The sequence below is a fragment of the Neopsephotus bourkii genome, unplaced genomic scaffold (genome assembly GCF_033783945.1).
Source record: "Neopsephotus bourkii isolate Nb327-2 ecotype Australia unplaced genomic scaffold, CSIRO-AGI_Nbou_v1 NB_122, whole genome shotgun sequence".
Taxonomy (NCBI): Eukaryota; Metazoa; Chordata; class Aves; order Psittaciformes; family Psittacidae; genus Neopsephotus; species Neopsephotus bourkii.
In genome coordinates, this window is record NW_026900639.1 from 1,627,739 (window position 1) to 1,653,281 (window position 25,543).

The window sequence follows — 25,543 nt, forward strand, 5'->3', positions numbered from 1 at the left end:
CTATGTTTGTATGGTTCTAAGGATGGTAAACCAGCTTTTAAAATAACAATTGTGAGAGAGCAAAATTTTAGACTTAGATGCTGACAAAAAAGCACTTGGCAATATGAATTAGCCATCTGCAAAAACCAACCCAGCCAGATGACTCCAAGCATTCCTATCTTTCAGTGACCTTTACATCGCTGATGCTCAGCCCCTCTGGGGAAAACATGTCAATCCACTTTAGATTATGTTTTAAATGTTGGTTTTTTTTTGATTTAAAGACCCTAGGTATCTGGTTTTTAAAATGGTTGTATCTCAAGCTTGATCAATTTTGTTGGCCTAGCCAAACCTGATTTCCTAGTTGTCCAAATATTAACCTCTTTCCTAGTTTACCTTGTTACAAATAAATGTCAGTTGCAGAGCACAGGTCTGCAACCCCCCCACCACAGAAACTCTGACATGAAAGGTGTGCACAAATCATACAATAATAGAATCCTACAATGGTTTGGGTTGGAAGACACCTTAAAGACCATTCAATTGCAGCCTGCCTGCTGCGATCAAGGACACCTTCCACTAGACCAGGTTGCTCAAAACCCCATCCAACCTGGTCTTACAGCCAGATACAGTACCTTTTCCTGTTCCACATTTGCCAGCATCACTTTTACTGATGTCATGTTTGAGTACAAAATTGAGCACAGGTAACCATAGATCTGCATGGGTCCTACCTGCACTCAAGCAGACACATCTCCAGGCATTCCCTCCACTGCACTTGCAGCCAGGAGCTCACTGCACTGCTCCAGTGACTATCAACAGGACAGCTGATGGCCCCTGCCTGCACAAAAGGACTTGACATCTCTGTTCAGGCTCTAAAGGCCCAATGTCTGGAACCAAAACTGACACTACTTCATCTCAAAACTGACAGAGCTCTTTAAAATCTGTATGCCAAGCAGACCATGAGGAACAAGGTAACACCAAGATCATAGAAAGGGTAGAAGGCAAGAGATATCAGCACTTAGGAGAGGGGAGGTTTGCATCGCCAACACCTTGTTCTGTGGATCTCTGATCGTGAGTCTTGGAAACAGAAGCATTTTAGAGGAATTATTAGAAAAGTAAGACTCTAATTAGACAGAGAACATGATTCTGTTGCAAGTGATCACTGACAGCTGGAAGGATGAGTGATGAGAGCCCTGCATGAGCTGGGATAAGACCCAACGGACTGACCATTGGGTGTCACTAACACACTGCAAAAACGGTGTTATCGCAGCACACCACCTTGGTTAGAGACTGCCTTTCCCTGCTCACTGCTGTGGAGAGCTCAGCTTCTCAACCCAAATACAGCCTCTTTTGGAGCTCTACCTGAAGGGTGCATCCCTCTACACACCTGTCTGTCACTCTCTCCTTTCACACTGGGGTGTTACAATTCCAAGTTTTATATTAGTTCACTAAAGGTTCAGCAAAGCAGCTGGATAGAAAACAACTCATCAGATGCAAAAATTCCCACACAAGTCTTTTGTCTTTATTCCCTGACACATTTTCTTTCCTCTTCCCATTCAAAGCTTTCATTAAAGCAGGCTACAAACAAAGCACACAGACCATCCTCACACTCAAAATCTGGGAGAAGAGAGGCAGATTTATTGCTGACTGGAGCTGGCAAGAGGGACAGAGATGTTGTTCCAGGCTGGAGAACAAAGATTAACAACTCTTCTCACAGATTTTAAATCCGGGAAGCCTGACCTCATACATCACAACACTACCGAAACAACAAAACACTGCAAAATAAAACAAGCTGCTATTGACACTTAGCAATGGGAAAGGCTCCGCTGTAACTGGGGTTTTGGGAGAGAGGGGACCAAAAGTAATGGGGAAATTTCACTTTGAATTTCAGCACTGGAGCAATAAGGAAGAGCTTAACCACATGAATTGCTCTACCCATTTACTCTTGCTAGCCTCCTCAAACACAAATACTAAAAGGTGCTGAAAGCTTAATGAAAAAGCCCAATTCACAGATCTTTTTGATGCAGATTGAAAGGTTTTAACTCATTAATGCCCTTGATCTAGCAATACAGCCTGCAAATCAGAAGGGTACCTTTGCACGCAAGAGGGAGTGGCAAGAAGGACCTATGTGGACCACTGTGGATGCTACAGATTTTAAAACGTGTTAGGTTTAGGATCCCAGCAAGCAATTAATAGCTGGTGCTGCAACAGAACCAGCCAGGCAATTATTTTTTTTTTACATTTCTCCTCCATTTTCATCCACCCCAAAATACATCCTTTGTTCTAACTATCTGAACATGACCCATGTTGGTCTTTTCAGGTGTGCCAAGCCACCCACCCTCTGCCTGCAGCCTGTAAAGTCATTTAGGTGCTTCCTAGCTACTGTCTGCTCACTCTCTGGGGAGGTAAAAATTAGCAACATACCATCACGTGGTAAATCTCCTTGCTTGGGAGATGGAGAGCTCTGCACATTGCTGACCTCAATTTCTTTTCGTTCCAGTGGAGCAGTTTTGCTGGATTCCATCTCATTGCATTTGCTTTTCGGAGGAGACTCCAACCCAGCAGCTCCATCAGCAGCATTTCTCTTCTCCTTCTTCACGGCCACCTCCTCCTCCCTCTCTTTGTCCTGGCTGCTGATTTCAGGGATTTGCTCCAGCTTGCTGTGATACAAGCTCGGGCTGCCCAGCTCTTTCTTGACTGAGTTGCTGCTGCTGTTCCACTCCTCTCGCTTCTTGGCAGCCGGCTCCTCTGCCGGGAGGGCCTGATGCTCCTTCACCACCAGGCTGGGCAGCCCTGCACGGCTCTGCTCGGCACCCAAGCTGCAGACAGATGTTTGCTCTTCTGACACGGTCATTGACCTTTTCATTGGAGCGCCCGGCTTTCTGGCTGTGGGGCTCGAGCACTGGGTCAGGCTGCTATTAGGAGAGAGCAGACCAGTAGCGACGTCTTCTCTAAGCACCGGCTCAGGGTATTTATCGGCCAGGTTAAGGGTTAGGGGCACGGACAAGTGAGAGGACTCTGACATTGCACGCCTCATTGCCTTCCTTTGGTGGGCAGCCCTGTTCAGAAAATTGCCATCGTCTGCACAGCTCAGCTTGTCTTCCATCTCTTCCTCCATTTCAGTGGTATTATTAAAGTAACTACTTTTGGAGTCATCTTGTGCAAGCTCTACAGTGGTAGTTGGAGGTTCTGGCTTCGATACTGTTGAGGAAGAAGAAAATCCACTCTGCACATAGTTGTCATTAACCACCCCAATTACACAATAGCTGGGGGCTCCATCTTTCTTCACGGTTGCTTCTTTAGATCCCGAATCGTTAGGCAGGATAGGATGGAAATTTGGATTCCAGACACTGATTTCCTGCTCCTTCATGTATTTGCTGGGATCACTCTCCGACACTGACACACTGGGCAGGTTTGGGTCTGGCTGGCATTTGCTCTCCATTCCAGCCTTACTGACAGCTTTCTCCTGATCGGTGATGGCTTCATTTTTACCCAGCCCAGGACCAGGTTTTTCAGCTCCTGCCTGTCCCACATGAAAATCTGTAGTTTTAGGGTTTGCAAAGTTCCCTTCAGCAGAAGGAAACGTTTCCGAAATCAAAGACCAGCTCTCAAGGTGACCTGCAGCTGCCTGGTATTTTTTGCCTTGCACCTCAATTTCTCTTTTGTCTTTCTGAGCTATTTTTAGCTCTTTGTCTAGTTTTCCTTCAAAGAAGCAGAGCTTGTCCTCGTCGGTGAAACCAGCGTTCTTAACGAGCCCATCCTTAATCGGTCCCGAGTTCACATTCAAGCCAATCTCATTCAGCTTCCCCTCAGTCCTCTGCCATTCGAATTCAGTTTTGCCGAAGTCTTTCGGGGACTCCATGCAGTGGAAGGCTTCCGAGAAGCTTTCCGTGTTCTTGCCTTTACACAGCTGGCTGTATTCAGAGAGTGATGCGGGCTGCTTGTTGGAGAGAGACATTTCCGAGGGCTTCGCTTCCTCCCGCGGCTGTAATACCAGCTCAGAGTGAGCCGAGCTCGCAGGCTGCTGGCGCCGGTGACGACACACCATGCCCCCTGTATTCATGACAAACCTCCTTCCTCCCCACCCCCTGCCTGCTGCACGCCTTCGTTTAGTGGATTCAGCCACTATTTCAAATGGAAATGACAGGTTTTATCCTTCTGCATAAAAAATGAAGAGGAATAAATACACTCCTGTAACAGAAATACCCATCTCTGGCTCATCTCAGGGAAATGACATTTCTGTGAGCAGCATCTCTTAGGTTGTTACATATTTGGGGAAATATAGGCATCTCCTTTTTCTGTCAAACTGTATTATGATCAGTGCATTTATAACTACTAATTCCTGCTGATCAACCTCCCTCTGAAGAAGACTTAGGATCTGAGGTTAGCAATTTTCCTCTCCTTAAGGAAAAACAAAGCACAAACCCCCAAAACAAACCCAGGCTCAAACAGCACAGAGCAGAATGACCTCTTTCAGAACAAGGGCTTTGTTTTCGGTGAATTTTAATATATTATTTTGGAGTCAACAGTGATCACAAGCATTGCTGTAATGAGGATTTCACAACTCAGAAACCGTATTGCTCATATAAGCCAGCGGACAAAGGTGGAAAGGATGAAATGGGATGGATGGGTCAGGAGAGGGACTGTAATCTTAAATACTGTAAACCTTATTTGTAATTATATTTTTTTAATATGAACATATCTTAACAGTAACTTTCAGCTGCATTTTTTTCTGTTGCACTTCATTTACACCTAGCATTTCACATCATCTTCCATTGATCTATTCAAAACTAGTCTCAACATACATACCGTGCACTATCAACCATCCTGTGAAACCTCCATATCCAACAGCTTTGACAAGGCTTTTCTAACCATGATCTTGAGCTGGACACTATTTCCCTGGTTAAACTACCAGAGAGGGCTGAAGACTGCTTTAGCCACTCAGCCACCAGTCTCTGCATTGCTACCACTGCATTAGCACCAAACCGCAGACTCATCTATTTTTTTCCTTAAGTGCCTGGTATAGATTAATCCTTGACTAAGCCAAATTTTCTTCTCTGAACTAGGGTTACAATACTTTACAGCCATCGACCATTACGGACATCAGTATATCCCAGTCCAGGAAAAAATTTTGTCCTTAAAGCTGATGCAGTGAAAGGACACCCTGCTATAGTTTAACAAAGCATAAATGTATTTTTACACCCAGAGACTGCAAGCTACACTACGCCCCCTCAATTTAACCTGCTGCTGAGAAATGTTACAATCCACACATTTATCCACTTGTATTTAAGCTCTGGATTTAAGACACTGCTATATTTAAAAACAATGACTAAGGAACTGTAAGTTTCATGAATCTTTCATGACACCCTCTAATTAACCAGAATAGTTCCACCCACAAGCTTCACTTCTCAAAAGGCCTCAACAATTTTTCTGTACTTTAAAATATTCATAGGTGTCTTGCTAGTGAAAAATGGGACCTTAGCTCAAGGCTTTCATTTTCTCCTGTAATGATGTAGGACTAATGTTTGCAAGCACTTGTTCACTCTAGAAGCATTTAGTCTTCTCCTCAAAATGGCAGACCTCAAAGTCACCTAATTCCATGTAATTACTGCTATTCTTTTATTGCTCGGTCAATTCCAAAACAAGATTTTTGCTGCAAATCCATTACAGATCACTTAATGCACTTCCCCAGGAGCCAGGGCAAGTTTGTAAAGCTACCTGAAACCACCTAGTAGGGTTTTATTTGATTTATTAATTTTTTTTAAGCATATAGCTACCATTTATAACAGAAGAGAGAACACTCATTGATTTAGGGCTGGTACTTCAGAGCCCAGTATCACAGAGGAGATTTGCATCACTGGGAAGAAAAGTCTGACTCATGATGTCAATATACAGCCAGTAACAACCACCACTGCTCCTTTTATTTAATAATCTTTTTTTAATGTAGGAAATGAACCATACTCAATACCTGGGATACTCAGAAGCAGGAGAATGTTTAGCTGTGAAACATCTCTAAAGTCATCTAATACTTAATCTCTCAGGACATTAGCAGAGGTAATGCAGAGTTCATGTTCCAAGAGCTTTTCAACAGCTTCATCCTGCCCACAACATGTTGTTTAAAGACACTCATTCTCAGTTCCAGTGCCCTCGTTTCTACCTTCTATCAAACACATTTTTAAATTTAAATTTACTAATATTCTGCTTCTGAAGCTATGCCACAGTGGTTGTATTGAGCTTTCAGCAAGACCAGAAATCACCACTCAAGACATCACCAGCAGTCCTCACACTGGAGCTTTGGTCCCAGTTTTTCCTTTAGATTCTTAAGAAACCTTGCATTTTCTAAAGAATTCTAAGAGAAACTAGTCAATGAAGATAAGCTGAAAAGGGTGGGAGGATGCTCAGAAAACAAGAGTTGGACAGATTTTGAAAAAACAGCTCAAATAAGGAAGGGCAAATGCTACAGAGGAGCTGGGTTCCTGAAAGGAAGCCCATTCACTGCTTTTACCATTGGTTCAACTTTAAGGAAGATTTCATACTTTTCAAATATCAAACCTGGGGTTTCACAATACTTTTGGCTCTCCACCATCCTTTTTCTTTTTCCCTTTTTTTTTTTTTTTTGAGAATGGGTCAGGCAATGGCAGTGAAATAGCTGCAAGCTCTTGCGAGTCGGATCCTGGTCCAGCTTCTGGATGCGGAGATTCACCTGCTACACCTGAAGGTTCTCAGAACATTCCAGTGGTGAGATAGCAGCCTGTTTCACAAGGAGGAAGGTTCTATTTTGCCTTTTCATATCCTCTTACCATCTTTAAATCCTGTCTTTTTATTTCAGGTACAGTTGGCACAAATAAGCTTGTCAGGGAAGCTGAGCACATACAGCACGTATTTCATTACCAACATCAAACACATCTGTAGTAATTTATCTGAGCTGCTTAGATATATTTTGATGCTTATACTGTTTCTCTGAACACGAGCGTTTTCCAAGGGGAAGAATCCCTGCCCGCTTCATTGGGCTTTACCAGGTAACACACGGCTGCCCAGGCTGAGACAGTGCCAATACCCAGAGCAGGCGAAGATCACTACATCAACACGTCACGACTTAATACCCAATCTGCAAGCTTCCAGCCTCAGCAGATGAATCAGCCTAGTGCTTCTATTTTTGCTTCACTCCCGAAGCTATTACTTATCCCTTCTAATGCCTTTGCTGCTTTTTTTTTTTTTTTTTAATCTAACACAATCATTTCTGTGCAGTCCTTTGCACTGGTTTCTAAGGCAACATCACTTTCCAGGATGATGAGCTACTCCTTGCCAGCAACGCCAACTAACGGGATCTTTCATTAGAATCTTATTACCAACCACCATCAGTGATCAGACTGTCCAGAACCATCAAGGACACAGTCTATAAAACCCAAAAACATAAAACTGCAATTTACACTCATTCGCCTGCATGCTCGCACACACACATACATGTGCTGTTTGGTCAAACACTCACTGCATGTAAAACAAGCAGCAATACATGAAGCCTGAAGTATGACCCTACCCACTGAACTTGTACGCCACTTTTCTACTCACAGCCTGGAAGAAGCCAGGTGAAAGGATAAAAAGGTGAACTAGAATATTTAGTGTTCTGGTCATTGTAACTTTGCACTACAAGCTTAACATTTGAAAGGCATCCAGCTGTACAATACGTAAACACAGTCTCATGTTTTATAGGACAGGACATTTGCAGCTCAAATCCCATGTACTTTAAAAATCCTACTGATCATAGAATCACAGAACTATAGACTGGTTTGGGTTAGAAGGGAGCTTAAAGCTCATCTAGTTCCAACCCCCCTGCAATGGGGAGGGACACCTTCCACTAGACCAGGTTGCTTGAGGTCCCATCCAGCCTGGCCTTGAACACTGCCAGGGATGGGAAAATCAGTCAAAACCAGAATTAGAACTCACTCAAGAGTGTTTCCAACTCAGAATATCAGTATTTGGTTATTGCAGGTGTATTTGACAGTGGAAACTGAAAAGAGAAAAAAGCGAGGTCAACTGAATGATACAGAAGCAATGAACTAGCAGAGTCAGCCAGGAAAGATGAGCCTTGAAAGTAAGTAGCACTAAGGAAACACGTTCACCATTCTGAACCTGGCAGAATTTACAAACAGGAGTATATTTATTTTTCTCCCAGCTTTTCTTCAAAATAGGAGTGTCAGCGATAGGCAGGAGTATAAAATAAAGGAAGAAAACAAAACTTAGGAAGTCCTGGCCAGAAACTGTGGGTGCCAGCTTCAAGTGAGAGCTGCTGCATGTGACAGTCCGACTTGAGACAAAGTCAGTACACCAGTGTAACATCCAGTGAAAAAACAACCCAACAAATGTAAGAAGGGCATATGCAGGAAGTTACAGCTGTTCTGAGCAACCCTGAAGAGAACACATTCAGGGCTACACCCTGGTCCAACAGGAGACAAATGGGCCTCTAAACACACAGTATCTGCAAAAGCATCCTCTAAGCTCATCCCACTCTTAAATGACGGGTAGAACTGATACCTCAACAAAACCTTCTGTTAAAGCAGCAAACACACAAGTGCTAAAAATAGGGGAAAGCAGATAATAGCGAAGTTCTATTGCTGCTTCATAAATACATTTAGTTCTGACATGAGAACTGGCTGGCAACATAGTTTGGTTTTCACTTCTCTCATACATCTAACTGGGATAATTAACAAGTCTTAACTAATGAACAGGCTGCAATATGATATTATTCTCACCACTTTACAAGTGCTACTAAAGCAGCACTGGTATTAGGAGGTACAACTGTCTTTGTGCTGTAATTTCAGGTAAGATGGATGCTGTTAGTGACACATCCATATCCTGCTCCATTGTGTTCAAGTGGCTGATCAGCTCCTAGCAGAGAAACCCAATTACAGTTTGGGGTCCCACAGGAGAGAGAATGACAGACATTGTATGAATGAAAGGTTACCAGGGAAATGCTAAACCAACTTCACATGACAATGACACCAGCATAATGGAAACCAGTCAGGAAAAGAAAATATTTAGAGAAAGGGCTTCATTGTGGCTGCAGAAGAAAAGCAAATACTGTAATTCAGCAGGGATGGCATTTCTTGCTTTTTGATGTATCTTATTTACACACAAGGGATTTAGGGCTGTCATACTGAGAAATATGTACTGTATTACAGGCAGTGGTGCTGTGCCAACAGGCTGCAATGACAGCTTGTCACTGGGGCAGCTGGAAGGGTGGGTGCTGGCAGGATGCCCACAGCAGGCAACAACAGAGATTGTACTGACGAAAGAGGGGAAACTAAACATCAGACAACCACTTTAGGAGGCCCCTCCATTCCATGCTTGGGAAAACAATCCAGAAGCAAAACCGTATAGACCACAGCATGGTCATGCAATAGGAGCTTCACTCTGCCAGCACCGAAGCTACAGCAGCATTAAGTACCAGAACATCACTGTAACAGACATATGTGAAGATGACACCTTCCTGAACAGCAATGCAGATCAGAACCAGAAGTTACAGAACCCCAAGAACTGAAACTTCTTTTTTTTTTAACAGAATAATCATTAATGACAGATTGGAGAAAGAAAAGAATCTTCTGAAGGTCTCATTGTTGAAACTGCTGTTACTTTTTTTACAAGGGCCCTTAGGGACAGGACAAAGGGGAATGGCTTTAAACTGACAGAAGGGAGATTGAGATGAGATGTGAGGAATTTCTTCCCTGTGAGGGTGGTGAGGCCCTGGCACAGGTTGCCCACAGAATCTGTGGCTGCCCCATCCCAACCCACCAAGGCCAGGTTGGACAGGGCTTCGAGCCACCTGGTCTGGTGGAAAGTGTCCCTGCCTGTGGCAGGGGGTTGGAACTGGATGAGCTTTAAGGTCCCTTTCAACCCAGACAATTCAAGGATTCTATGAAATACAACTTGAGGAGTAATAGGAAGAGGATGCTAGCAATAAATTCAAATCAAATGGCTCAACATGGGTGACAGAAAACCTTTCCTCTGTTAACCATTTCTCATCATTAGATCCCCAGCCCCACATCAGCCAAGAGCACCTGCTTGGAAGCATGACTTTTAGGACCCTTCTTTTTAGACAGAATTCCCAATTTTAGTTTTAATTCCATAGAAGAAGTAGCATAAAGGCTCAGTTGCATTTTAAAGGCTGATAATGTCTGACGTGGTTATCATCTCAGCTGCCTCCTGACATTAAAAGGCATAAAGTAATTTTCCAGAAGAATCTGGGGCAGTTCTTACAATGGCAACAATAAAAATGAGAAGCTGAAATAAATCCGAAAGATGGATAAAGGATTAAATTCAAATTTCATGAACAGCCCTTACATCCAGCATTTCTTAACTTTAAGCTGCAAAGTCAAAATTAGAAAAAAAAAAAATTACAGAAGTTTGCAGGCCTAATTTCCAAGAGATACATACAACTTCTGTCAGCGAGACAAATCTGCAGCATCACAGTTGCCATGACTCCCAAGGGGGCTGTATCACAAAGCTCGCACCTATTTTAGCAGTACGCACAGGAGCCGATGCATTTAGGAAAGCCATCCTCTTATTCTAGAACACACAGTGTGAGACATGGGAGCCTGGCTGAAGAGATTTTATTTCCTAAACGTCAGCAGAAGATCCTTCAAAATACCTATATGCATTATTCTGACAGTCGATCACCAGGGGAAAGGTAAATAACACATATATGGGCGGAAAGGAAGTGTTGCAAAGTCTGAAGGTCACAGTCCTACCTGACCAATACAGATGCAGTGGTGGCCAAGTTCTGGTGACAGGTAAAAACATAAAACCTTAGAGCAGTCAAATGTTACCTTAACATTTGAACATTTGAAGAAGGATGAACAGGCACGCAAGGCCTGTACAGTCCACGGCTCCATCAGCTTAGTGAAAATCTGAATTATAATAATGATCTCCCGGATCCCTTCAGCTCCTCTGTGCAGTAAACAAGCACGTTCATGGTCTGGAATCTCAACACCTTTCCCTTCATCGACTTCTGGTTTTGACTTGTGTTTAGCTGATGCATGAATTCACTGTTTCATCCTCAGATCCAGCCTAAGGCACTTCCACACCAGTTGTGCCAACTTAGGGATTCAGTTTTGCAACTCACTGAACAGCTGCTTTGTTATGAGTTGGGCAGTGGATGGAAAGAGAGACAAGCCTTGGTAACATATCTGGATGGCAGAGTAAATCTGTTGCCCTGCTTCTCCACAGCAACTTACGCTTTGTCACTCAGCCCAGATGTTGTGCAGTCACCGTGAAGCTGCCCAAGGCAATGCTAGGGGCCAGCTCTGTGGCTAGCACTCCTCAGCAGCATTTGGATTTAAACTGCCATAGGAACATGTCAACCAACATTTCCAGAACAAGCTCAGTCATTCAAAGTTTCAACATAGATCCAACATTTGTTGGGCCTATGAAGTGCTGAAAGAATGAAATCAATAGACTATCATTGAAGCCCAGTGCAAACTTACAGATGCGAAGCATGAACCAACTTACTCAGATGCTGAAGTACTACTCTGAACCAGGAATCTTTCAACTCCATACATAAGTTACCTGTGCAAAACATTCAGGAGGAACTTTACCTTTTTTGCATGGATCTGCCACTAAAATTCTGCTCCCTTATATAATACAGCAGTTAGTGAAGGAAAATCAAGACTTCTGGCAGACAATGGAAAGGCTTTAAAGAAACGTTTGGGGTCTTTTGTAAAGATGCTGCCTTTAGTTTCCCCTTTATTTTGTACCGTCATGCACCAAAGAGCATCACTTCTGCAGGCACAAGTTCATGCAGAGAACACCACTTCCACCAAAATAGAACTACTTCAGGTTACGCAACACTCATTAAAATTACAAAACCTCTCAAAAACCTGACCAGCATGTTAAGGCGCACTTGAGTTCTACGTCTGTTAAGTTAGTGGCTGCATCATGCAAACTGGCAGCAAGGAACTCCACGGAAATAGAACAGCAACAAACTTGCATGCCTGATGACAAGGCAAAAAACTAAGAGCACCTAAGGGCACGGATAAACTTCCCCAGGCATTCTCAGCAGACTGGAATTCACAGAGAAGATGCCTGTTCTTTCTGAAGAAGGTTTAGAATGAGAAGTACAAGAACATTTCTTATTTCATCTCTATCCATATTAGAGTTTCCCATTTCAAAATTCCTATAAACTTCATTAAATTATATTAAATTAATTCCATCTCATTTCCTATTAGTACAGGAATCTCATTCCCTGGAAAACAGCCAAGGTAAATGGTCCAAAACACTTACCAGCCCATTCATAATCTCAACAGAGATAAGTCTTAAAATTTGTATTAGTCCTGCTATTGTTCTGTTACAACTTCACTTTAGTAGAGATTATTATTCTAGAAGGAAGCACATTTGTAGATGTAGTAGTTCAAGGTAGTTTAAGATACAGTCCTTAACCAATGGCAAGAGGAAAAGTAGATGGTTGTAGTTAGCCTGAAGTAGGATTAAAACCAAACCCTGCAACACGACAGCGATAGAGAACATTTCCTACCACCAAGATACTCGGTTCCCTGCTTGCCAGTGACATACAGTGCTGTTCAGTGATCGCAAGTGATTCACTGCTGCACCACAGATGGTCACCTTCACTCTCAGATGACAAGAAGCTAATGCAACATAACATTAAAAAGTGCAAGTTTACTTAAGTATTTGACAATATGTATGTAAAATCAAATCTGAACGAATAATTAAAAAAAATAATCAAAAGTTCTGGTATTTAGATTGAACTGTCAATCCTTTGAATTTGGGGAATTAGCACTGTGAGACAGGCAAGCAGAACCAACAGCCTTTTAAGATCAGCCAAAACCCCAGTCATGCCACACTTGCTTGTGCCACATAGGATTAACGGTTATGTATTCATGCCAACGCACTGACAAACAGCAAGGTCTTGCAGGCAAGCCGTCTGGATTACTGCTGCTAGCTCAAACGGCAAACACACACCTTTTTCTTGCTTCTGCCGGCCCATACCAGTGGGTTTCAGCTGCTTTTGTTTCTCTCTGTCTGGTGCAGCAGACCTGGCTGGCAGAGCTGGCACCCCTCTTGACTTTGTGGGTCTCATGTAGCTTTTTATCTGTTCTGCTGCTTTAACTCTCTCTTTCTTTGCCTCCTTCACAACTTTTTGTTCACACTCTCCTTCCTTTTCTTTAGTTGTGTCTTGAGGTGTATCTACTTCAGACTTCAATGCCAGGGCATCCTTTAGATGGGCTTCCCCATCCTGAGAAGCATCCCCTTCTGCAAGCTGAGAGTGACCTTTATTGTTATCTTCAGGACTTAGTTTGGTTGTTTGGGCAGCTGCCAGATTTAAATCATCAGCTTCTGTTTCCATCACTTCACTGCCTGAACTGCTCGAGCACTTTGGCGAGCTCTGCTCACTCTTCTTGCCTCCATCCAACTTAGGCTCTTCAGGTTTACTCTCCGCTGGCGCTTCTGCCACAACCTGCGACACAGCTGCTTCTGCTCTGCTCTCCGGTACCCCTACAGGTTCTGGAGCCTTCTCTCTAGAAGAGACGGTTACCTCTAGTTTCTCTGCCCCTTTGGCACTTACAGGAGCTTGTCTACTTTCTGAATCTTCCATCTGCTGAGGAAGGGCTGAGGAAGTGTTGTCAGTGTTGTGCTTTTTATCAACGGTTGTTATTTCTTTATCATCCACTTGTGCCACAGGAGAAAGGGGAACTTCGTCCTTCTTTGACTTAATGCCCTGTTTAACTGACTGATCCAAAGAAAGGGGTTTACCTGCCTCACTGCCATCCTGGGAACCAACCTCCTTGGTTGCACCATCTTTCTTTGAAACCTCTTTTCCAGGCTCTTTGTGCCCCAGATTGATTGGCTGCTCACAAGATTTCTGTATCTCTTCCTTAGCACCAGGTCCAGGCTCTTTGCTGCTTTTCTCTGCTATTGCTTCCAGAGGAGGAAGCCCCTTACTTCTTGCACCCTCATCAGTCTGCTTTGGGAAGCCAGAAGAAACACTGCCAGTGGTATCAGAGGCAGTCCCTGCAGTCTGAGCAAAGGATTCCAAGTCATTGCCTTTATTATTCCAAACCATCTGAGGGTCAATGGGGAAGTTTTTAATATTTCTATTTTCATCTACAAAATCCATGGCTTCCATTCCATATGCCATCTCAGATCCCACAGGAGGCTGTACTTCACTCCTGATTGGTTTTGTCTCTAGAAGAACAGGCTGTTCAGAGGCATTTTTAGCCTTTTTACTACTTCCATCATGACCCCTCTTTTTAGATCTATCAGTAACTGCAGTCACAGTGCGATCTGCCACTGTTGGGTGCTCTAGGTCAGGCAGCTCCCCACCACTGCTGCAAGGAGAGGGACTTCCTGCTTCAAATTTGTCGGTTATCCCCACATCATGAGGAGGAAACATCTCTGCACCTGCTTTACTTCCCAGAAGGAATGGCTGCTGAAAGTTAGCCTCTGTCTTTTTGCATTTCTCTTTACTACTTGTGTGTGATTTTTCTGGCTCCAGAGGTACAGTAGGAACTTGTACTTCAGTAGTACCAGTCAAGTCACCTAGCAGACTGGCTAATGCACTGGAATTAGTCTCTTTGCCTTTATCAAAAGGCTGAGTTTTTTTAATGTTTCCCAACTCTTCACCTACCACAGGGATGTTACCTGGACTCAGCACAGAGTGCTCAAGACTACTTTCATCCTTTTTGCCTTTCACATCTCTACTTTTTTTCTTAGGCTTGTCCATCACCAGTCCCCTGGTCAGACTGTGCACCACAGCTGCATCTGACATGCACTCTGGCTGAGGTTCAGCTGTATCTACTTCCTTACCTTTATTCATGGGCCAAGTTTCTTTAGTGTTGACTGTTTCTGGCTCTGGTGTCTCTATTTTATGACCTGAAAGAATTGGCTGATTTGAGAAACTTTTTCTATCACCACCCTGTATTCCAGGCTTTGCCAACACCTCTTTGGTTATACCTGACAGATTCTCCAGCTCAAGTTCTCTTTCAAAACCGGACACCTTATCTTTGTCAAAGGTGATTTCTTTTGTGCTTCCAGCCACCTTCTCTTTGCTTGGAAAATTGCTTGTTTCCACCCCAGCATCCTGGAGAGCTGCCTGCCTCAAAGGACTTTTTTCAGGTTTTTTCCTTTTCCCCTCACTGCTCCTCTTTCTAGGTTTGTCTGCCACCAGCAGTGCATTAGTATTCCTTACCATTGATTCAGAAGTTATTCCAGCTTCCTTGCCTTTGTTAATCAAATCTACCTCTTCTGTTTTGCTGATCATGTCAGCCATAACAAGATGCTCCGCTTCCACTCTCCTACTCTCCAGCAGGAATGGTTGGTCTAAAGCACCTAATTTGGCTATTTCCTTATTCCCAACATTTTCTTTAGGCTCCTCTGTTCCCAGTTCAATTGGCCTTTGCATTTTACTTATATCTGATATATTCCCTTGAAAACACTCAGCAGTAACCCAGACCCTCTCTCTGCCTTTATCACTAACACTAACCTCCTCAGTTTTATCCGTTAGATCAGGAAAGCTACTCGGGTCCATCTTACTCTCAAGAAAAGGCTGCTGGAAAAAACTTCGTTCACCTTTTTTGCTTCTTCCATCACTACCTCTTTTTTTGGGCTTGTCTGCAGGATAAGAATGTGCAATGCTTACTGATGGATGTCCTCCAGCAGCAAAACCTCTACCTTTATCAGGGTAACTTGTATCTTTTCTAGTCTCATCTATCCTCATTCCATCATTTAGTCTGCTTACATCCTCTGAAAACATCACCTGCTCAGAGAAGCTTTTGATTTTTTTTACCTTCCCTTCACCACGCTTTTTTTTAGGTCTGTCCATCCCACGTGTAATATCAGGATCTCTTCCAGCCTGCTGCTCTAATGCAATAAATCCTTTCCCTTTGTTTTTATCAGGGGAACTTGCTCCCGTCATTCCTTCCACTGATTCAGTGGAGGTGGGATGTTTGGCTGCATCAGACTTCGCTGACAGAATAAATGGCTGCTCTGAAAAACTATCAGCCTTTCTGTTTTGCAAAGCAGTAACTTCCTTGGGGTTCGGTACAACTAATGGTGCAACAAGAATTTCTGTAGTATCTGTTGGGAGCTTCAAATCTCCCTCTGAAGTACAAAAGTCAACAGCCATGCACTTACTGGGGGACACTGTTTTAGTTTCATCAGCTGCCTTTGGCTCACTAGGAAGCTTTTCCAACAGGCCCACAGCCTCTGGAAGGGCGGGCTGTTTGAAGGGTTCGTTTTCAACCCCTTTGCTTTTTTCACAAGTACCTCTTTTCTTTGCTGCTGCTTCCAGCGACCTGCTGGAGGTCTGAACCTCACAATGGACAGGGTCACTGAATGCCTCATTCCTGGGGGATGTGGATTTAGCCTCCTTATTTCTGTCAGAAAGAAGCAATTCTGAAGGTCTGGTCTCCAAAGAAGTTTCTACTTTGCTTACATTTAGTGCTTCTGAAGGAGATGGTGTCAGGCCAGAGCATTTTAACTCCCTATACTCCTCATTTTTATCAAGAAAATCTCTTTCCGTGGCCTTGGTTGGCCCCTTTGCTGTAACAGATTCCTCCACCTTAGTCTTCCCTAGCTGCTCCAAGAGAACCTCTTTTCTTTTGCCTTTAGATTGGAACATCAAACTGTCATCTCTCATTTCTTCTGTTTTCATGATCTCTCTATTTTTTGCATCCAACACCGATTCTAACGGCACATTGGTTTTTGGGGCCTTCTGTCCTGGTGCTGGCACCAAAAAGGCATTTTGCTCATCCAGGATATGACTTCCAGTTATTTTTTTAGCATGCTTTGGCATCTCTGAAGCTCTGTTTCCTGAGGCAACTGACTGCTCCGTGCGGGCTTCGGCAGGCATTACGGGACAGACATCTGGCTTTTGCAATTCCACAGCAAATGGAGAATTTCTAGGAGCTTTTGACACTGTTCCATTTTCATCCCAGAACTCCATTGTTCTTGGCAGCTGGTTTCTCTTTTGTTTTGGTTTCTTTTTCTTTTTCTTCACAATGGCCAGAGAGCCTTCCAAATCCCAGCTCTCCCTTGGTAGATCTCTGCAGCTTTCCACAAACTCTGAGAGCACACTGGATGGCTGCTCAGTTGCCTTTTTATGTGAAACCCTAGTGCGAGGGGATGTTCCAGCCACACATCCAATTTCCACTACAGAATAGGGGTCTACTTTTGGGTCAGTGCTCTTCTGTTGTGAGAGACCTATTAGACGTTCCTCTGGTACATCTGTAATAGGCACTGGTGCAGGTTTTGCTCTGCCAAACCTGCGTTCACTCGATTTGTTAGCTTGCCTTATTTGTGCAGTAGGAAGACCTGGAATACAGGAAGCCTGCTCAAACATCAAAGAGACTATTTGCTTTATAAAAAAATTAAATACACTCAATATGTGATTTTAGCCAGCTAAAACACTCCATACAGTCATATATGCAGAATTTTCCAGCACTGATACCACACTAATTCTAAAGCCACCTCAGTAGGGCTGGGATAGACATTTACACGCAAAACCTATTTAAACTGCTACCAGTAAATACGTCAATGCAATTTAAAAATACATAATTCTCAATACATGCTCTTACACCACCAAAAAGCAGCAGTTCTTGTAAGGACATGCTATTGCTTTTTAAAGATGCATTAAGGACCCATTTTGTCTTAGCAAGACAAGATAACAGATACACTTTTTATATCTCTAGCTGGCATCCTTCCATAATATGAAAATAGAAGTTTAGTGGAAAGATGAGACTAGGGAAGAGAGAACGGGCATAATGGGGAAGGGGGAGCGAAAGTGCCAAGTCTCCCAAAGTACCCAGGGTGGAAGCAGTGGAGGGCAGAACCTCTGTAACAGAAGTCATTTGCTGTACACCATTATAAGCAACACTAGGTTTTCTTAGCTACAGGCCACTGTTTTTAAAGAGAGCATCAGTTATTTGTCAGTTAGCCCTGGCCCACAAATCAGCCTCCAGTCACAAGTGTAAGCAGTAACAGCTAGGAAAGGCTGCATTAATGGGCCAGGAAAAAAAAAATTACATTTCCTTTGATAATTACGAAACTCAATTTGGAAGGAGGTCTTCACTGGGAATATTGTAATAAGAATTAATGGTCCTTTTTAATACCAACATAAAAAGCTAGTGGTAATGGCAAAATGATGGTGAGCTTTTAAATTCTACAGCAGAACAGAAATAAGCCAGTCCCAGTGATAAAAGTACCAGCAGCAGAATATTTGGGCTATTAGTCTGGTGAACGTGGAGGGGAAAAGAGTTTTTAAGAGGGCAGAGATAAGAGGTAAAGTGCAAGCAGGATCCCCAGTGAATGCAGAGAACCACACAGCTGCTTCGTGAAAAAATGATTTCTGCTTGCTCAGGTGGCAACGCAGTCAGTAGGAAAAGGTGAAAAGGTGAACAGTTCACAGAGAGTATTTCCATTCTAAAACTGAACTATTATTTATATTCTACCTGTGGGCTCCTGCAGGGTTTTTTCTTGCTGAGATTCTGCATGTTGGACATGGTTGTGTTCTGCCTCCTCCTTTTGTTTCTCTGTAACAGTAACATCCACAGCGGTAACAGATTTTTCTGGAAGGAGGTCTTTATTTTCTAGTGCAACAGCTTCTTTTGCTTCTACTGGAACAGAAATATAAAAATTAAGAACAGAATGCTTCAGTTCTTAGGAATACCAGCAACCTGCAGTTTAAAAGCAAGCCCTGGGAAAAGGTATAGGTTTTACTCTATTTTTCATAAGTGAAGTTTATAAGATATCATAGTCTACTACATATTATCTCCTCACAATGCCATTTCAAGCAGCAATTTCATATTTTGCAGACATGCCAAGGTGGAGGTAAAACATGAAGCAAAGACCGTCTTGCAGCTTAAGCACAGGGTGAGGGTTTGCTGGTAAGGCTTCCCACCCCCCCTTCTTGTAATCAATCAAATTCAGACTATACCACCTTCCCACTGGAGCTGAATTCCAGAATATACTCCGTTATCACTCTGGAGTTCAATTCTAATGCTAATCATCTAGCATTCCTATATACCTTAGCATATAATCATACAGACACTACCAAATTACTAGATACATGTAATTAGAACAAATTTTAATTTGTAAAACATAATTACATTGATGTAATTACTTAAATTTTAAACAGAAATAAAAACTATGACAGACATTGGCACAACTACAGATGAGGAAGAAAAGGAAAAGTTATATGATGGTAATTTCAAATGCTAATTGCCCATGTCAGCACGCACTAATAACCTTTGTGAAATTAAAGCTTTGTTGCTTTTCAACTTGACAAGGACAGGAGACCAGTGTCTGTGAGAAAGAATCAGAATCCTAGAATGGTTTGGCTTGGAAGGGACCTTAAGGACCATCCTGTTCCAACCCCCTGCCAGAGAGGGACACCTTCCACCAGACCAGGTGGCTCCAAGCCCCGTCCAACCTGGCCTTGAACACTGCCAGGGATGGGGCAGCCACAGCTTCTCTGGGCAACCTGTGTCAGGACCTCACCTCCCCACAGGGAAGAACTTCATCCTCAGATCTCATATCAATCTCCCCTCTGTCAGTTTAAAGCCATTCCCCTTTGTCCTATTCCTACAGACCCTTGTCAAAAGCCCCTCTTCCAGCTTTCTTGTCATCCCCTTTAGGCACTGGAAGCTGCTCTAAGGTCTCCCTGGAGTCTTCTCTTCTCCAGGCTGAACAAGCTCAGCTCCCTCATCCTGTCTTCACATGAGAGGCAATGGGGCAGAATTAGTTTATAGCGTTTCATGCTGTGGTTTGCATTTCTCACCTGCTGGTTCTGAAACATGGTTTGTCTGCTCCAGAAGATGCTCTTCCTGGTTGCTTGGAGGCGGCTTGCCAACTTTAGCTTGCTCTGAAAGATCAACCTGGCCTTCTGGGGCTTTCAATTCTTGTTCTGCATTTGCAGTTGTTTCTGGAAACAAACGTTTAAGAATAAAAAGTCATCTTATTTTTAATTTAGATCAGATTAAACAAGATAAAAATCACTTCCTCACCTAATTCTTATATTCCAAGAAGCAAAGGTTTTCCTCACTTTCAAAACAGTGGAAATGTGCTGTTCAGGATCGCTTTCTACCAGATCTCCTCTCCTGAAAGCCGAAGTGCTCAGCTAAAGCATATCCTTCCTGTATTGTCTGGTGTTTACTCTTTCATTCACCCACCTATGCTTCTCAGTTACTACATTCTAGTAAGGTTTTCTGTTAAAACATCCAACTTTTGACAGTTATTCCTATCATTAAACCAACAAATATTGAAAAGTAAGAAAGAAAATATCTCACTCCAACACAACCTGCAACCAGTCCACATATACTGCCTCTGCCCAGTACTATTTGCTACATGTTGAAAGTCATTTTCTCTCTGAAACGATGGTGCACTTTGAGAAATCTAAGTAGCACAGCAAATCTATTGTCCACCACATGGAAAAAATGAAAATGCCTGCCTTGCCACTTCAATGCCTATAGTCATTCCAAGTAAATGTCACAAAATTACCCAAAAAGCCTATCAGTCTATTCAGAAACTGGTGCTGAGATAAGAACCTTTATTGGAAAACACTGCAGGATCTGTGGAGATTTCAGTATCAGCCGAGGATGACGGTGATACAAAACAAGTACTGACAGGGATGAATTAAAATGTCACTATGGCTGTCTTGAAAAACAGACATCATTGCTAAAAATGCCAAGTCTTAAAAAAAAAAAAAAAGTAGTAATCAAGAATAATCTTATATTTTATGAGGGGAAAAATCCTCCGTAAGTACTTTCTCTGTATCCTGACAGCCAAACTGAGCATTACTTACAATGTTTTGTGCAAGTCATATCATAGTATCACTGGCACAGGTTGCCCAGAGAAGCTGCAGCTGCCCCATCCCTGGCAGTGTTCAAGGCCAGGCTGGATGGGGCTTTGAACAACCTGGTCTGGTGGAAGGTGTCCCTGCCTGTGGCAGTGGGTTGGAATTAGGAATCTTTTAAGGTTCCTTTTAACCCAAACTATCCTAGAATTTTATTATAATCTTAACTGTTAAAAAAAAACCCAAAAGTTTTATTTGACAGTCTTATGACAATTGTGCATCCGTGTAGCCATCACTACGTGCTATCAGGAGTGTTGCTGCTAGTGCTACGCCAAGTTACCATAAACTCTCACACCACTTGCCATGCTACTTCAAGGCCAAATCAAACTCACCTGCAGGAGGCTTGCAGAAAGGTGACTTGTCTTGCTCAAGAGAAGACTCAGAAGTCCTCAGCTCTTCAGAAGCAGCAATTGTGGTGTCCGTTGCAGTAGTAGCCTTAGCTTCTGCAGAAGCAAACCCAGAATCTTTGGCAGGAAGAGGCTTGGTGTCTGCTACAGGAGCAAACCCAGCATCCATAGCATGATGATGGTTGATTTCTGCTTCAGGGGCAAACTCTGCATGTGCTCCTGGGGAAAATTCAGAATCCATAGCATGATGAGATTTAGTATCTGCTGCTGGGGCAAATGCCAAATTCACAGCATGGTTAGATTCCACATCTGTTGCTGGGGCAAATGCTGCATCCATAGCATGGTAAGATTCCACATCTGCTGCTGGGGCAAATGCCAAATCCATAGCATTGTGAGATTCCACATCTTCTGCTGGGGCAAACCCTGCATCTTCTGCTGGGGCAAACCCTGCATCTTCTGCTGGGGCAAACTCCAAATCCATAGTGTAATGGGACATAGCATCTGCTGGGGTGAAGCTGGTGTCTGCCACTGGAGCAGATGCATTGATAGCATTAGGAGGCTCGACTTCCGGCGCAGGAGCAAACCCAACATCCATAGCCTGAAAAGGGTTGGCTTCAACTGTGGGTGCAAATCCAGCATCCAGAGCTTGAGGAGGCTTGGCATCTCCTGCAACAACAGACCCAGCCTTTTCAGTGAAAACAAACATGACATCTGAGAGAGGAACACACCCTGCATCTGCTGCAGAAACGCAGATCAGAAATCAATGCAAAAATACAGAATGTAAATACCTAACAGTGGGGGTTTATGACTAGAGAAGATGGGGATTTTGCTCCCTGTCTGTCATCTTTCAGCATCACTTACTGCCCCCCTTACATCAGTGCACTCAAGTTGTAGTGGTCTTTGACACTCCTCAGTGCACCCAAGTGTTTTTCCTACTACAGCCTCACATGCTTTGTTTTGTATCCCTGACTACAGTGTTAGACATCCGTCTGCTCCTAACATATATCAACCAACAGAAGCACTGTTTTCATTTAAAAATTACCTGGTGATATGTAGCTCTGAGAGACTGGCACTGACAGATCCACTGGGAGCAGCATATTCCGATGGAATATGGCCTTGTTAACTTTTTAGATACTGTCTACTGACCACTGAGCTACGAGTTTCAGAATAACATTTGTCAGTTCACAATGCAAGCCTCTGCACTGAAGTCAGCATTTTCATAAAATCCCCTTAAATGAGTTTTTTCAGACTATTTTACTTGAATATTTTAGCTGTCTAGAGGCAAGTTTTCATAAATTATCAGAAGCATTAGATTTCTCTTCCGCATCTATTCATTTCAATAGCCCCAGGCTCAACCCATACTCTGTATAATACAGCATGGTGACCTGAACAGCTCAGATATTATGCTGAGTAGATGCTTAAAAAAGAAACCCAAAAAACTTTTAAATATTTCTACTAATTGATTCAGTCATATCTGAAAATATCCTCCCCAAACAACGGAAAAGATATTAAATCTTAAATTAGATACTTAAACTGAAAAAGGAAAGAAATAAGAAAAATGGGAAAAGTGCTTTTTAAAGTAGCAGTTCAGGATCCATTTAGATAAAACCAGAAAGATCCATTATGCACTAGCTCTCATTTGAGTTTGTTTATTTATTTTTTAAAGTGATATAATGATTTTTTCCAAAATAAAATTTAAAAATTGTCATTTTACAGAAGTAATAGATATTAAAAATAGTATGGATGTTCCCTGGTGAATCATGGGAAGGACTGGAATAAAGCATAAAGAAACTGGACAAAGACTGATGCAAAATGTACCACTAGTCTGATGCTGTACTTAAATAACTTAAAAACTGCCTGTTTTAAAGACTCTCCTCAAAACATTTTTAAGGTATTTATATACAGCACCAGACTCATGGTATAACCACATTCTTGACACACTAACATTTCTCTGGAGCTGAAATTTTGAGAAAGAATCATTAAAACAGTTACTGGTGCAGAAGACATGAGTTGAAAAGCTGAGTACACTTGCTATTTCTCACCAACACACTTCAGGTGTTATGGGTGGCGAAGATTAAACATTCAGTCCCAACAGGATTTGTGAATGCCTTGCTATGTTTCCTTCAGGTGGGGCAACCCCGACTGTGGTCAAAATGTCTTTGACCACTATAGCTTGCTCACAAAGTGCCTAAACCTAGCACCAATGTTTAGACTGGAGCAGTGTTACCTGATGATGAACCTTTTGGTCTATCAGTAGCTTTGGCCTCTCCTGGGGATGCTGTTACCGCAGTAGGAAGGAAACCAGGAGCCACTGCTGCAGGGCCTTCCGGGAAATTCTGGTTCATTGCTTCTGTCACAGTGGGGGGCACTGGGCATGCAAAATGAAGTTTAATTAAGCACTCGGAAAGATCTTAGCAAGCAGCTTTCTCTTCTGGGGTTGCTAGGACGTGAGTCACCCTCCCAGGGTGCTGCCAGGTCTGCGCTGCCTGTAGCAGCAGCCCTAATGATTCAGTTCCCCCACCTCAGCATCCCAGTTGGCTTGGACAAAAACAGTATCAGTTTTTGTTCTCAATTTTCAGATAATTAACTAGGAAAACACATGTATCCTGAGAGAAGAAACTGCCATAACACGGTTCAGGAACATTCAGTTGCAACGCATCCCAGTTCTACTCTGTGCCCAAGGTAGGGCCACCAGTTCCAGAAACAATTTCCACCTAGGAGCAATGTCAAACTACTCTCTTCTTCACTTGTTCACCAAAATCAGCAATAAAGATCCCATTATGGATCAAATATCATAATATACATGCAACTGCAATGGAATTATGACACAGTGGAACTTCAAAGATTTAACTGCAACCAGAAGCACAGAACCATGGAATGGTTTGGGTTGGAAGGGACCTTAAGGACTATTCAGTTCTAACCCTGCTCCCACAGGCAGGGACACCTTCCACTAGACCAGGCTGCTCTAAGCCCCGTCCAACCTGGCTTTGAACACTGCCAGGGATGGGGCAGCCACAGCTTCTCTGGGCAGCCTGTGCCAATGCCTCAGGTTATATTCACAAGAAATAACTTCTCCCTAGTAGCCCATCTAAATCTACCCCCAATATAATTGGACTTAATATACAGGTTTTCAATTAGGATTTAGTTTAAAAGTCTGTTGATTATGCATTAGCCAAAATAGTGTCTGTTGGTGTCCTCAGCTGCACTGACCCTTTGAAGAAGTGAATACAAGTGCTCTGACTTATCACTCAGGTCAGCAGATTTGACTCTCAGTGCATATACAAATTAGAATTCTTGACAGAAGTGAAGTTCCATTTTAAAAGTTTCTTTTCAAGAGCAAATTTTATTAATCCTATTTATTATTTTATTGTCAAATAATGCTTGAATACGCATCCCAACTGGAAATTAAAGTAATGGAGACGCACAAAATGGAGACACAGTCTGGAATCTGCAGAGCTTTCTGCTGAATGTATTGCTTTTCACACTTCTACATCTGCTAACTTAATTCCCCAAAACCAATGAAAAGGGCAGGCTTTCAGCACGTTAAAGCCCTGCTACATGATATACCCTGTGAAAGGGCATGTCACTAGTATCTACCCACAATTGGGCTTGGAACTGCATATATTAAATTTGTTATTCTAAATTAGAAGTAAACAACCTACACAATGAAGAGTTCTCCTATCCCTCACAGCACTAAACCAGAAAATGCTTTTAAGTCACATTTCTCCAAAACATGCATATTTATTCTATATTGATTTGAGATCCAGAAACAAGGTCCTGCTTCACTCCACTAGAACCTGGTGTTTCTTGAAAAGGCAGACAAAGAGAGAAGCTCTGCTTCTGCTGTTCAGAAACTCTCTATGGACAGTTCCTGCAGATCAAGTCATTTTTTTACTTTTACCTGGTGTCTCAACAAAGAAAGAGGCATCTGGTCCCTCCACATCACTCTGAACTCCCATCCAGTGTTCTTCAGGCACTGTGGAAAGCAAACACATTTAGTCCTGCCACTGACACTGCTTAATTTTTTCAGTTGAAGGTACCGCTGTTTTGTGAGTTCATTCTCAGGTAGCTTTCCAGCTCCCTTTAAGAATGGTAACAGAACATCATGTTCTTCTGTGACTATTGCTGGTGAAAGCTTGCATCAGAGAAGAGGCAGAACCACCACTGGCCCAGTCAGAACCACCAAGACCTCACAGAGCAGGTTCTTTCCTCAGTTATTCTGGACAACTGGCTCTGAGTGGCCCTGCCTGAGGTGAGGTCCGACAAGATGACCCTCAGAGGTCTCATTTCAACCTCAACCAGTCTGTGATCTCCCAACATTCAGAACATTCCCAAACAACTAAGAGCCATCATTACCAATACA

The 25,543-nt window shown here is 42.9% G+C and overlaps 2 protein-coding genes across 2 annotated transcripts in view; both read right to left on the reverse strand.

Annotated features, from left to right (window-relative positions):
- LOC133219088 (microtubule-associated protein 4-like) overlaps positions 1-4,036 on the reverse strand; it is a 40,117-nt gene extending 36,081 nt beyond the window's left edge. Inside the window, exon 1 of the mRNA XM_061366149.1 lies at positions 2,398-4,036. Within this exon, the coding sequence (XP_061222133.1) occupies positions 2,398-4,036 (1,639 nt within the window). The remainder of the gene's footprint in view (positions 1-2,397) is intronic.
- A 13,668-nt stretch (positions 4,037-17,704) lies between these two features.
- LOC133219151 (fibrous sheath CABYR-binding protein-like) lies at positions 17,705-25,221 on the reverse strand. The gene is made up of 6 exons (XM_061366263.1): positions 25,082-25,221; positions 23,408-23,548; positions 21,166-21,846; positions 19,760-19,903; positions 18,432-18,596; positions 17,705-17,721 (listed from the first exon to the last, which is right to left on the reverse strand). The coding sequence occupies exons 1-6, from the start codon at positions 25,173-25,175 to the stop codon at positions 17,705-17,707; spliced, it is 1,242 nt and encodes a 413-aa protein (XP_061222247.1). The 5' UTR covers positions 25,176-25,221.
- Between the last annotated feature and the right edge of the window lie 322 nt (positions 25,222-25,543).

Coding starts and splice junctions, on each gene's coding strand:
- LOC133219151 (XM_061366263.1), bottom strand. CDS start 25,175: ATGTGTTTGCTTTCCACAGTGCCTGAAGAACACTGGATGGGAGTTCAG. Junction 19,904..21,165: donor TTTCTGCAAGCCTCCTGCAG/GTGAGTTTGATT, acceptor GTTTGTTTCCAG/AAACAACTGCAAATGCAGAA. Junction 18,597..19,759: donor CCATGTTTCAGAACCAGCAG/GTGAGAAATGCA, acceptor TTTCTGTTCCAG/TAGAAGCAAAAGAAGCTGTT.